The sequence below is a fragment of the Nesoenas mayeri genome (genome assembly GCF_963082525.1).
Source record: "Nesoenas mayeri genome assembly, chromosome: 1".
Taxonomy (NCBI): domain Eukaryota; kingdom Metazoa; phylum Chordata; class Aves; order Columbiformes; family Columbidae; genus Nesoenas; species Nesoenas mayeri.
Genome location: NC_137541.1, coordinates 115,119,044 through 115,131,709, shown reverse-complemented (window position 1 = coordinate 115,131,709; position 12,666 = coordinate 115,119,044). Strand labels below are relative to the sequence as shown.

The following is a 12,666-nucleotide window of genomic DNA, read 5'->3' as shown; positions in this document are numbered from 1 at the left end:
TTTGTTTTTTTATTGTTTTTTCCCCCCACCGAAGAGAATATTGCAATGAAAAATCCAAAGCAAAGTATTCCGTGGGAAGACTTAATTTTCCATGAACATGCTGAACATCTAAAACTTGCCTGCTGTCTTCAGCAGAAGCAGCACAGCCATGACAATATACAGGAACATATATAGCGTACCACATAGAAAGCAGGGAAAGCTCACCTTGTTACACCATCTCGTACTGGTTAGCAGTAATAAACCGGGACAGACAGCATGCCAGCAGCATCCCAATCAACTGTTCCAGACAAGAATAAAAGTAGAATAGAAATTAAATTAAATGAACTCAGAGCAAAGGAGGGACCATGGTAAGCAAAGATTTCATGTTCTGGAGTTACTATGCACAGCATATTTATGCCCTATTTTAAGGACCATTCTCATCAGAAAAACAGCATTAAAACTCCCACCTTTCTTCATCAGATCTTCCTCTTGACTGTTATCAGGGTGTATTTATTTGACAGACAGCATGTCTTTTTACTGCTTTTCAAACCCGTCGTCACTGCCTGGCCGGGTGAGACATGGATGGGTGCACTGGGGGGGTACCAGCACCCTACTAGCTGCAGGTTACTTGCAAGCTCCACCTGGGTCCCTCGCCACCACCGAGAGCCAGCAGCCCCCTTCACTTTGTTAACAGCGTGCCAGGGAAAAGCTTCCAAATGCCCCAGAGTGGTTACGCTTTCTTTATAAATGATGCAGCACCGGAGAAATGAGCGTTATAAATCTGGAAATAAATTTTAAAAATGTCTTTCGCTGTTCCCTGGGCTGTCACTCAGATTATTGAAAACAGATCCCTGGCTTCCACTCGTCAATAAGCACTCAGTCATTTCAACGTTTTGCCTATAGCAGTTTGTTAGCATCTCCTGCATATGCCAACAGCATTAATATACCATAAATAATTCAACCTCGCTTTTCTCATTTGGATGAGTCAATTAATTAACTCATGAGCGTATGCAGATTGTTACAGCTCATCCCTGGCTGCAGAGGTGAGGCAAGATGGCCATCTTTGCAAAGGGACCAACTTTCCCTGGACCTGGCTCCAAGCAGGGGCTGTCACAGCTGCTCCAGATGTGCCCATGGGCCACCACCTCTGCCCATCTCCTGCTGCCGCTGGCAGAGAGCATTGTCAGGGGAACAGTGCTTAAGGAGGGGGATCACAACCTTTTGGCAGCAACGGAGCTCCCTCAGACCAGCAGAGCACAGGTAGGTAACGCCTGGCTGGCTGCTCATCCCAACTGGCTCCTTCTTCTATTTCACGCTTGGGATTGCGTGTCCTTTCCCCTAGAACGTCAGTGCTCCCTGTTAACGTGATCATCGTCAACATATACTTCTTCTCTACTAGCCAACTGCTTGATGTGGGTTGGCATCAGCTCAGAGCAAGACCAAGCCAGGGTATATCAAATCCGGATAAACTGTTCTCTGCTCCTAAGATGTCACATTCCTGGTCAGGCCATGCTTCATTTGCCAGAAATTTGCTCCCTTTCCTGTTCCAGTACAGTTCTGGGTATCCCAAAAGGACACAGAGTCACCTTCAAAGCAGGCTGAACCCTCTCTGTCCCCTACGTGCTCCTCCCGATTTTGGCACCAAATACCAAGGATGACAGTGCCTTGGTTTTAACTAGAGGTGGGGCACAGATACCACCTCCTGACCAACCTCCAATAAAAACCTAAGCTTCTAGGTTTTGGGGGCTGTATTTTCATGGTTGCCCAAAGAGATGTGGGTGCCAAAAACCCTCCTCAGCTTTTGAAAATTTCACTTGATACCAAGAAGACATTTTAGCTATCTGGTTGCCTTTTCTACTAAACTTCTCTAGATGGTTGCTCAAGCAGGAAACTTATCTCGCAGCTGGAGTGCTTACACACTGTGACAGGATGCAAACCGCCCTCTCTCCCCCTCCCTCCTTCAGTATGGAAGGACTAGACACATCTCCCTCTCTCTCTGCTGCTTGAGGCTGACAGCTTTTTTTGTTTGGCCCCAGAGCACCCTGGCCAGGGCCATTAGGAGAAGGGAGTGCCAAGGCACCAGGGAGCCGCTGGGTGCCCGCAGCCAGTGTGGGGGATGTTTGGAGGCTTCAGGGGCACCCACAGCCAGTGTAGGGGTGCAGAGAAGCTTCTGGAATGCCTACAGTCAGATCTGATCAGCCAATATAAAAACGGGACTCTTGTCGAGACTCCGCCCATTGTCGCAGGTCTCTTGGAGCACGAGCGAGATGCTGCCCCCGAGAGCCCCCACCCAGGATGGAGACTCCGCTTGCCGTGCCGCCACGGCTGTGAGTAAAATTAATCCTGCGAGTGTATTTATACTTTCCATGCACATACGCACGCGTAACTTTCCATGTTCAATATGAGCACATATTAATCCTCGCATAATCACGGGTGTATTTTCCTCCCGTGCTTCCACATAAGCACGTGTAACTTTCCATGCACATTTGCACGCGTACTTTCTGTGCTTAATACAAGCACGTGTACTTTCCGTGTACATTTGCACATGTCACTTTCCGTGCTCAATACGAGCACGTGTATAAATTATTTCCTCGCACAATCGTCAGTGTATTTTCCTCCCGTGCTTCCACATAAGCATGTGTAATATTCCGTGCACATTTGCACGTGTATTAACACTCGCAGGATTGCGAGTGTATTATAAATCTACCCTCGCATAATCACGACTGTACTAACTTTCCGTACTCAATACGAGTATGTGTATCTCTTTAATAATCCCATCCCGTGTACAGTCAAGTGTGTACTCCTCCCGAACTCAGGGACGGCTCCGGCATTGTTTTGGTGAAGCCATGTGCATGCACTCTGTGGACCGCCTGTTGTGTTAGTTGCTGCCTCTTAATAATTTTCCTCAACTGAACCTGTATTTAAGTCACTTTGGAGTGCTAAAACCCCGTTTCTCACCGGTTTAATAAAAGTTGGTTTGGACCCTGTTGTCCCTTAAACTAACCTCGGCGTGCCTCTGTGACACACACTCACCCAGGACACCATGGACTGGTGACGGTGAGGATGTACACGTATTCAGGCTGAACTTTAAATTTCCACACTTAAATGTTCCAGTCACCAGGAGGATGATTTTATCAATTTGGCCATTTGGGGAGCGTTGCTGAAAACCCACTACATTCTGCAGGTTTATCAGAGAGTCTTTAACACTCCCACCACTTACTCGTGTGATGTTTCATGAGCTCAGTTCAATTTTGGATAATTTCCCACAGCACATCCCTGATATATGTTTCTTCATGCTCTGACAGGCAGAACAGACCAAGTGCCTCTGGATGGCCCTGTCCCACTGCTTCGCTATCCCTTTTCTGTGTTTGTGGTACCTTTCAGCCTTTCCTCACCTTCCTCAGCTGGTCTCAGAGCTTACTTCTCCGCCTTACTGCATTTTTCATTAAGATGAACTTCACCGTGTATTTTCCTATTTATTTCCTATTCCTATTTATTTTCACTAGGCAAATTCCATAGAATCACAGAATGTCCTGAGTTGGAAGGGACCTACAAGGATCATCGAGTCCAACTCCTGTCCCTGCACAGGACAACCCCACAGTTCACACCATGTGTCTGAGGGCTTGTCCAGTCTCTTCTTGAACACTGTCAGGCTTGGGGCCGTGACACCTCCCTGGGGAGCCTGTTCCAGTGCTCCACCACCCTCTGAGGGAAGAACCTTTTCCTCATGTCCAACCTAAACCTCCCCTGGCCCATCTTCCTGCCATTCCCCCGGGTTCTGTCACTGGTCACCAGAGAGAAGAGCTCAGCGCCTGCCCCTCCTCCTCCCCTTGTGAGGAAGCTGTAGCCCCATGAGGTCTCCCCTCAGTCTCCTCTTCTCCAGGCTGAACAAACCCAGTGTCTTTAGCTGCTCCTCATACGGCTTCCCCTCCAAACCCTCCACCAGCTTTGTAGCCCTACTACGGACACTCTCCAGTAGCTTTATGTCCTTTCTATCCTGTGGCTCCCAGAACTGCACACAGAGCTCCAGGTGAGGCCGCACCAGTGCAGAGCAGAGCGGGACAATCACCTCCCTCACCCGGCTGGCAACGCTGTGCTGGATGCACCCAGGACACAGGTGACCCTCTTGGCTGCCAGGGCACACTGCTGGTTCATGTTCAACTTGCCATCGACCAGAATCCCCACATCTCTCTCTGCGGAGCTGCTTTCCAGCATCTCATCCCCCTGTCTGTATGTACAGCCAGGGCTGCTGTGTCCCAGGTGCAAAATCTGGCACTTAATCCAATCCAGACCCAAATCAGTTCCTCCCTCATCCTACAATGGCCAACAAGGTATATACATTCAAGTTTACTGTTGTGATTGTTTTGTCTTGTTTTCTTTTCTTTTATGTCTGTACCATGACTTACCTATTATTTCCCATCAAGAGCATCCAGATTACAACCATCATTGTTCCTGGACACAATCTGCTGCTTGTATCACATTTACCAGGGAAATATGCTGCAGCCTGTACAAATAGCAAGCCATGGGCTTTTCTTCCCCCCTTCAGCTGTAACAGCCTTCCTCAGCTACCTTTAATTAGAGATTCTTCTGATTTACACAGGCTGTCACTCTAATAATCAGCATGTCTAAGCTTTGTAGCATTTGCAGGCATGTGACAAGGTTTTGATTTAATCAAGTCACTCCAAAGACAAATGGCAGGTTACACATTAATGTATCTTTCTGATTTTTGGCCCACTTGTTAATCCTTGGCTCTAACCATATGCTGTTTTATGCATTTAAGTGGTTATAGTACCATAATGTTAAACTTCTATCTTTCAAAAATAATGGCATGCATATTGAGCCATTGCATACACATTGTATACAGCATTTCTAGCTGCTACCAGGATATAGCAGAGCTATAATAAATATCTTAGAAGTATTTTGAACAAATGTGTAAAACCATGTTTTTTCCAAGGTGTGCAGTCTTCCACATTTAACCACAAGAGCACTGTCCCTCCTGTAGTCAAGAAGCAATACCATTTAAAGTTGCTGAACTTTCCTCATGGTGCTCTTTCATTACAACCGTAACTACAGTCCTCTGTATTTAAATTGGGTTAGAGGCTCCCAGTGTGCAAACCACAAATGAGTACTCTCCAGCCCTCTTGCTCTCTACATTTGCTGGATCACTTGCAACTTCTGCTCTTCAGATGGGAGGAAGCCCCTTATCCTATTGTGCAGCAGGTCGCCACAGCTCCTTTGAAAAACCTGAGGAATCAGCATAAAAGGATTCCTGCAAATAAACTAGCTGCTAGAAGTTGCATTCATTTCTCTTCATTCCCATTGTCTCTCAAGTGCCTCATCTCAATTTTTATCCACTTATTCATTTTCTAAATTTTTATTTTATAGTCCCAGTTTTTTGAGTGCTAAGATGCCAGACTTGTTTCTGCATTTGTATTCTCTCTCAGTTTTTCCCCTTCTTCTGAGATTATGCTAATCTTCCAAACTATTCTATGGAAAACTGAGAGTTTGCCTTGGAAAATCTGGTCTTGCCACAGGAAACTTGACAAATTAGAGCACTGGGGAACCCACATCCCTCAGGTGTGTCTCCTGTACTACCATCCTGTAGGCCAAAGCTCATTTGAGAGAGCACAATGCGGTGCCTGAGCTCTTCAGCTCTCCATGGTTTCTAGGAGTTATCTCAGGCATATCTCAGTTCTGACCATTGAAATCTATACACAGTGACTTCCTAGGAATCTTATCTCCTATCACATACATAATAACTGTTTTTTTAATATAGTTATTTTGCAGAAGTTAAAATTGACTGGAAGCTGCCCTGCCTGACATATTTGTTACAGCTTACTAGCTGTAAGAGAAACTGAAGTGCAATTCAAATTTCATTTTATTTTGCGTCTTGGTATCTTCACCACTTCTTATTCTTTGAGAGAATTTCTGTAAATAGAAATGTGTTGAACTAACTTGGAATTCATCAGCAGATCGGGTAAGCTAAAACTGCCGTGGTGTTTTGTTTTGTTTCGTTTTAATCCATCAATGATTTACCTTGCCATCTTCTCGAAATGCAAATCACCAAGCATCCAGGTTCCCTGACCGTATTTTAGAAGACAGAGAATTTTCTATGTCACATGTCGCTTACCTGAGTCAGCCTCCTATGCCGTAGTATGCCTCTGGCACAGGTCCTATCTCCATGCTGACTCCACAGTATTTAGAAGCCACAAAATTAGTCTTATATTAGATTTTGAGTCACATATTGGATCCTGATACAGATGCCACTCCCTAACCCTGGTGCAAGGGGTGACTGAGATGTAATGCTGTGCTAGGACCACATCTCAGCCTCTCTATACTGAGAGGAGTTGCAGCAGACAAGGTAGGTGACGTCTGCACCAGAACTGTGTCCACAGTCAGGCAGAGCTACTCACATTAACATTAATACAGGTAAATGCTGAGCCATAGAGAGGGACTGTAGCCACATGAGGAGACATCTTCAAATGATGGGAACTGTGGGTGCTCAGGATCTATTTTTTCCAGTCCTTCAGTACAAAAGGAATAATTTGGCTTTAACACTGCACTGAGATTCCCCTACTCAGGGACTCTACTGCAACCACAATCTATAAACCTGTCCAAACCTTGCCTCTTGTGCCCCTGCACTGTAGTTTTATCTAGTCAAAACTTCATCATCTGTGCTGCTTGCATAATTTTGTTCTCTGTTGGGCACAATAAAGTGATCATTTTGCTGCTCTGAAGAGCACCTGCTAAACTGAAATTATTCCAGCTGGAAGTCAGCATTGGCATCTAATTCCAAACACAGTCGAATTTTATTTTATTATTATTATTTCGAACCCGAGGAGCAGTGCAGACAGTGTCAGCAACACAGCAGTTTTTTTAAAACTCTGACTCTGATTGGGAGCTCTGTGCCAGGCCTGTAAGATGTGTAATGCCATTACATCAACCTCCCCTATTTCTGGGAATCAGCACATTCCCCACACTAGTCAACACCTAACAAATCACGTGAAGGAAAGGCATTGAACATGCTTTACTGTAGAATAGCAACATGATCTAATTTGTCTTTTATTTAGATTAAGCCTATTCTTGGTAGGAAGAGCGAAACCTCGCCTACAGCTGGAGCACTGCCTGGCATTACTGCCAGCCACGGTTAACCTGAAATCAAATTGTAAACACTGTCCCTAATTGGGTCCAGCAAAACAGATTAGGCAATAAATAATAACTGGCCACCTTCTATTCTTCACGCCTCAGGAGAGGTGCATTTTTCTGCCCTGCATCCTCTCTCTCCTCCTTTTTACACATTCACAAACACGCAAGCAGCTGAGTATCTACTCAGAGTGCCAAAGCCTTGCACTTACGCAGGGGAGCGACGTCCCCAGCTGGCAGCAGGGCACACGCTGCCATCAGGCAGCCTGAGCTGCCAACGCCACATCAAAACATGCTTCCATTTTCACTGGGAGCTGCAGCAGCACCGTGCCTCCCCCCGTGCTGCCTGCAGCCTGTCATGCTGGTCGCCTTGTGCTCAATGGCTCCTGGGGCAGAGGCCACACTCTGCCCGCCTGCCTGTTCCTGTCCTGCTCACAAATAACTCACGGCGTACGGTAAACATGCGGCATAAGCCAAAATACAAAGGGTTTAGAGGGGAAGCCATATGAGGAGCAGCTAAAGTCACCGGGTTTGTTCAGCCTGGAGAAGAGGAGACTGAGGGGAGACCTCATGGCGGCTACAGCTTCCTCACAAGGGGAGGAGGAGGGGCAGGCGCTGAGCTCTTCTCTCTGCTGACCAACCAGAGAACCCAAGGGAATGGCAGAAAGATGAGCCAGGGGAGGTTTAGGTTGGACATGAGGAAAAGGTTCTTCCCCCAGAGGGTGGTGGGGCACTGGAACAGGCTCCCCAGGGAGGTGTCACAGCCCCAAGCCTGACAGTGTTCAAGAAGAGACTGGACAAGCCCTCAGACACATGGTGTGAACTGTGGGGTTGTCCTGTGCAGGGACAGGAGTTGGACTCGATGATCCTTGTGGGTCCCTTCCAACTCAGGACATTCTTTGGTTCTACTAATAATTCCAGCTGTAGTCTTCCTGCAGTCTCCCTCCCAGCTGCAAACAACTTTCAGGCAAGATAACATGACACTTTGCCTATCATACATACAATATACCGGTTCAAGGCTTTCAGGTCCTGATTGAGGCATTTGCCCCAGCAGCATATGGATTGTAAAAATCTAGTCACCTCATTTTTCTTTTGGATAGTTTTACATGTGGCATTTAAAAACATGCTTTATAGCCTTCTGGCTCTCTAGAAACCAAACTGAAATAAGAGCTCGGAGTTCTCTAGCAGTAATCAAGCCATAATCAAGGTTGGAGAAGAATATCAAGACAACCGTGACCATTCAACAAGAACTAGAAAAGCTTATTAAAAACAGACAAACAAACCAACCTCCCTCTGCTTCATGCACCAACAATTCCAGACTGATGGCTTCACCGCTTCTGTATCCTGAAGACCTGACACCCATGCACACGCTCTGGATGCTGGCAGTATGACAAACCAAAGTTTATGTACATGAAACACGCTGACAGGCCAAATCATGGGCTTCTCACATCTAACACCTAGGCTAGAAGACATCAGGTTTCCAGATTTGCCCAAGGCAGAGCAGTCAGCTGGTCTGAACCCAAACAGTTTTAGGGCTCCCTCGGGTTGTATGTATGTTGACCAAGAAGATGTGGTGGCCATTTTCTACATGGCTTGGGGACAGTTACTCTGGAGAACCTGGAGGCCATTGTAGCTGCTGAGCAAACTAAAACTCGAGAGAGATGTGACTAAACCACCACACAGCCAAGCACAGGGCTGACCACATGGGGCAGCAGGGGCAAGAGGGCAACCACAACCCTCCCATTAATTCACTTGTCCACCACCAGCAACAGCACTGCCAAATCTCTTGTTTCCAGTGCAGCACAGTGTAAACCTACAGCCTGCAAGCTGAACTCATGAGTTTTATGAAGAAGTCAAATAATTTTTCCTAGCACCTCATTTTTTCCAGCCACTTGATAAACATAAGTCATTCAACAGACATATTCATATTTTCAGTGTTGCCTCAGGACCCTGATTTTTAATACTGTGTGAATTTAGCAAGCGAAAATTGCATTATAGTTTTTGAATATGATGTTTGCAGTTGTACTATGTGCTCTCTGCAGAGAGAAGGCAGATTGCCTCTCGGGTAAAAGTGGTTCAGGCACCATACACATCGCTGTGCATTTCTGCTGAACCATTTTGCAAGCACTTTTGCATTGCCCATGTTTCCCTCTCCCTCATTTTTGCATGTTTCCAGGAGAGCCCTTACTATCACACATGAAGTGACAAGTACAAAGGAGCATCTTGTTGAAAGACACAGCTGTTTTCCTGTCCCTTCTTGATCAGAAGATTCTGACCAGACCTCTAGTTTCCCCAAGTCCTATCTAGGTAAAGGCAGTTTGAATATGAGGGAGCAGTAAACACCTTCTCAGCTCTCCTCTTGTCCCTCCCATGCCAAACTGCTTTTGGTGCAGGCAGGGAGCTGGTTCAACAATCTGATTTTGGCAGATCTCTGCTCAGTGTTCAGTTCTGAAAGGAAAAAAATAAATAAAATCTGTCATTCAAACCAGGTGCCCCCTCCAGGCTCCAGGTGCAGGATGGGGAGGCCTGAAGATATACTCCTATTTGAATTCTAGACTCCTTTAACTAATAATAAGAGTGCTTAGAAGATAGAAGCCTATCCAAACAATGGATAAGCTATTTGTCTTCTTAGCTGTTTATGCTCCATTTAAGCCAATGCTTTATTAGGTTAACCTCTGTTTGACCCAGTGGAGGGACAAGTTGTTTTCCTTGAGCTAGTCATTAGCTGAACCGTAACTGATATTCCCAAGGAGAAACTTCATTTAAGTTGAAAAAAAGAAAATCAATGAACAGATGACCTCAGGACTAACGAGCATGCTGAGTTCAGTCCCTTTCCATAATCCTTCCTTCCTTGAAGTCCGGGTAAAGAAAAAGAGAGAGAGGGATAAAAAGGGGGGAAGGGAAGCGTTTATGCACTTACCTGTGAGAACGCAATCCCAAAAGCCACTCCAGCTATGATTCCCATATTTGTCTCCATAAAACTGGTCACCAAGTCATAACAGCCCTGAAAAACAAAGATAATCATTCCTTGTATTGACCTTCCCTGCCATTAATGCATACATAGAAATTTCTCATTTAAAATGGACTTGGGCTAGACAATACTTTTGCTGTAATTTCCAACAATGTCACCTTTTTATTTAATAGCAATTCTGAGTGAATGATGGAAAGTGGTGGCAAAACCAGTTCTTTTTAAGAACTAATGCATTTCAGTACTTTTAAAAGCTAAATGTGATGTCGGACTCATTTTTATAGGTCTTGTTGAAGTCAGTTTGTATTGTTTTAAATATATTCATATAGCTTTGACCTGAAACAAAATCACTAACAGTATATGGTAATGTTATTATACAATAGAGATATCAAAAACTAATAAGTGATGCTGATCTCCTAATACTCTGGATCTTTAATACCAGCATGCTTCAGGTGTCCAGTGAAGCATTCTGCTTGCCTTCACCTGTCAAAGCACACCAGGCAACGTATTGAGTAGTATATAACTTGAGACCATATAACGAAGTTATCAAGGGTTTTGTATGAAGTTTCTTGGCTTGTTTGCTCTTGGACATAAAATTCCATGTCCTGATACCTAAACCCAATTTTCTCTCTCTAGCTCAGACCCTGACTCTGTCAGATGACTTGCTTCCTCGTGCTTCAATTCACAGCCCACACTGGGGCCAGAAGATTCATACACATTTCTGCCCTTCTCTTGAATGGGCTTTTTTGAGATGTCCCCCTCAGTATGCTGATTTTCACCAAGTTTCTTCCCTCACTTCCTTTACCCCACAAAAAAATAACTTGAAATTATTATAGTTCTCATAGTTTGTGGTGTCTAAATGAACCCAAACAAGTGATGCAAAACTTGAAGGAATAAAAGGATAACATCTCTTTTTTCCTTCATTAGTAACCTGTCTGCCCACACAATACAAAGTCACCTTTTGGTCCCTTTTGCCAATCTTCCTCAAACGACCAACACCACTCTCAGTGTAAAGCCAGTTCCAAGGCACTTTTATCTAATGGTATAACTTTATGCACTTTATCAGAAGTTGGAAAAAACCAGAAATAATAGTGAGTTCCTTTTCCCAGTTTGGACTCCTGTCCTGTAAGACAGAATTGTCTCTGCATTCCCCCTCTGTCCATGCTCCCCTCACTTCAGCAAACACTTTAGGAACTCTTTACATCACTTCAGATGCTTGTGAAAAATAACACCCAGTAGGAAAAAATTACGTCCTTTGTTAGAGACAGGCCATTCATGAACTAAATTGTGTAATTTCTTTAGCCTCCTTTATAATGTAAGAAAACATTTTATTGACTCCTAAGAGTAATGAGGGGGTAAACAAAATAGTAGCTGAGGACCAGCACAATTGCAATTCAGTTCTGAAATGTTTAAGCGCACATATTAATCCTTAATTATGACTTGCTACAGTGTACAGTATGTCAGATTCAAGCTTCCTTATTTAACACATCAAGCAACTACAGTTGTGTGTGTCTTACATGTTATGAAATGAGATTAGACTTCTCAAACAGTGCTTTCATTGCGTCTGACATGACTTAATGTTCTCCCAGCTCTTCTGAAATCTGTTCTGTGCAGCAGCCTTCAAGAGATGCAACATCTAACAGCAATGGTAATTTGAGGCAGACAGAAGATCTTGTTAAAAAAACATGAAAGGGATATAGTTTTGATTACTCTCCTCATTTGAAGACTGTGTTTTCCCAAATCACATTCATCTGTTTCCTGAAGTGCATTGCATAAATACGGCTTAATTGATCAGTCCTTGCTGTGCACAGAGGCAGAGCGCAAGAAGCACCCAAGAGTTGCATACACGGTACAGAAGTATGTGGACCACTGTGTGTGCACATCTGGGTGCTGATTCAGAGGACAGAAGTGACAATTTAGCAAGTATCCAATCATTCTTCAGTCCACGCATCTGTTCCTTTATCAAGATTTTAGAGAGAAGTAGTTCTTTAGATTTGTTGGCAGTGGGCTCTGAAGATTAAAAGCACTATTTGAACATCAATTAGCTAATCGTAATGACAGCTCTTAAAGTTAGGTATTAGTCCCATCTGAGATAAAGAAACAGACAGACAAAGTAAATGATTTACTCAAGATCAATAAGCAAGTTAGTGGCAGAGGTGGCAAAGAAAATCTAGGAATGTTGTCTTTTAGTCCTGCAATTAGATCATTAGTTTAATCCTTTTTGGACAATTCATCATTTGTCCTCATAAACAACTGCTAATAATTTGATTAGCACATTGAGAACTTGTCTTACTGATAGTTTTGCAAGGTCCATCAAAAACATCTATTCCAAATATACTTATTTACAGGAATGGTAACAAGGGTCTTCCACAAAACACACGTCTTTTCCTTTTTCTCCAACACACACAGAGGAAAGTGCCTATTTCCAAGCAAGGGGCTTGGGTCAGAGGCAATGACATTTTGCTTCCTATCTGAGGTGAAAGCATAGGGCCACACAATATTTCCTCCTACTTACTTTTTATTCTCATGCCCCTTTCAGAAACATCGCACCTTGCTCAAATGTTTGGGACAACTCC

General features: G+C 44.3%; 1 protein-coding gene across 1 annotated transcript in view; it reads right to left on the bottom strand.

The window, feature by feature from the left end:
- Nucleotides 1–208: 208 nt before the first annotated feature.
- Nucleotides 209–12,666, bottom strand: part of TSPAN7 (tetraspanin 7) — a gene marked incomplete at both ends in the record, with an annotated part of 103,270 nt that continues 90,812 nt past the window's right edge. The window contains 2 exons of the mRNA XM_080355050.1: nt 209–277; nt 10,043–10,126. Coding sequence (XP_080211176.1) covers nt 209–277; nt 10,043–10,126 — 153 coding nt within the window. The remainder of the gene's footprint in view (nt 278–10,042; nt 10,127–12,666) is intronic.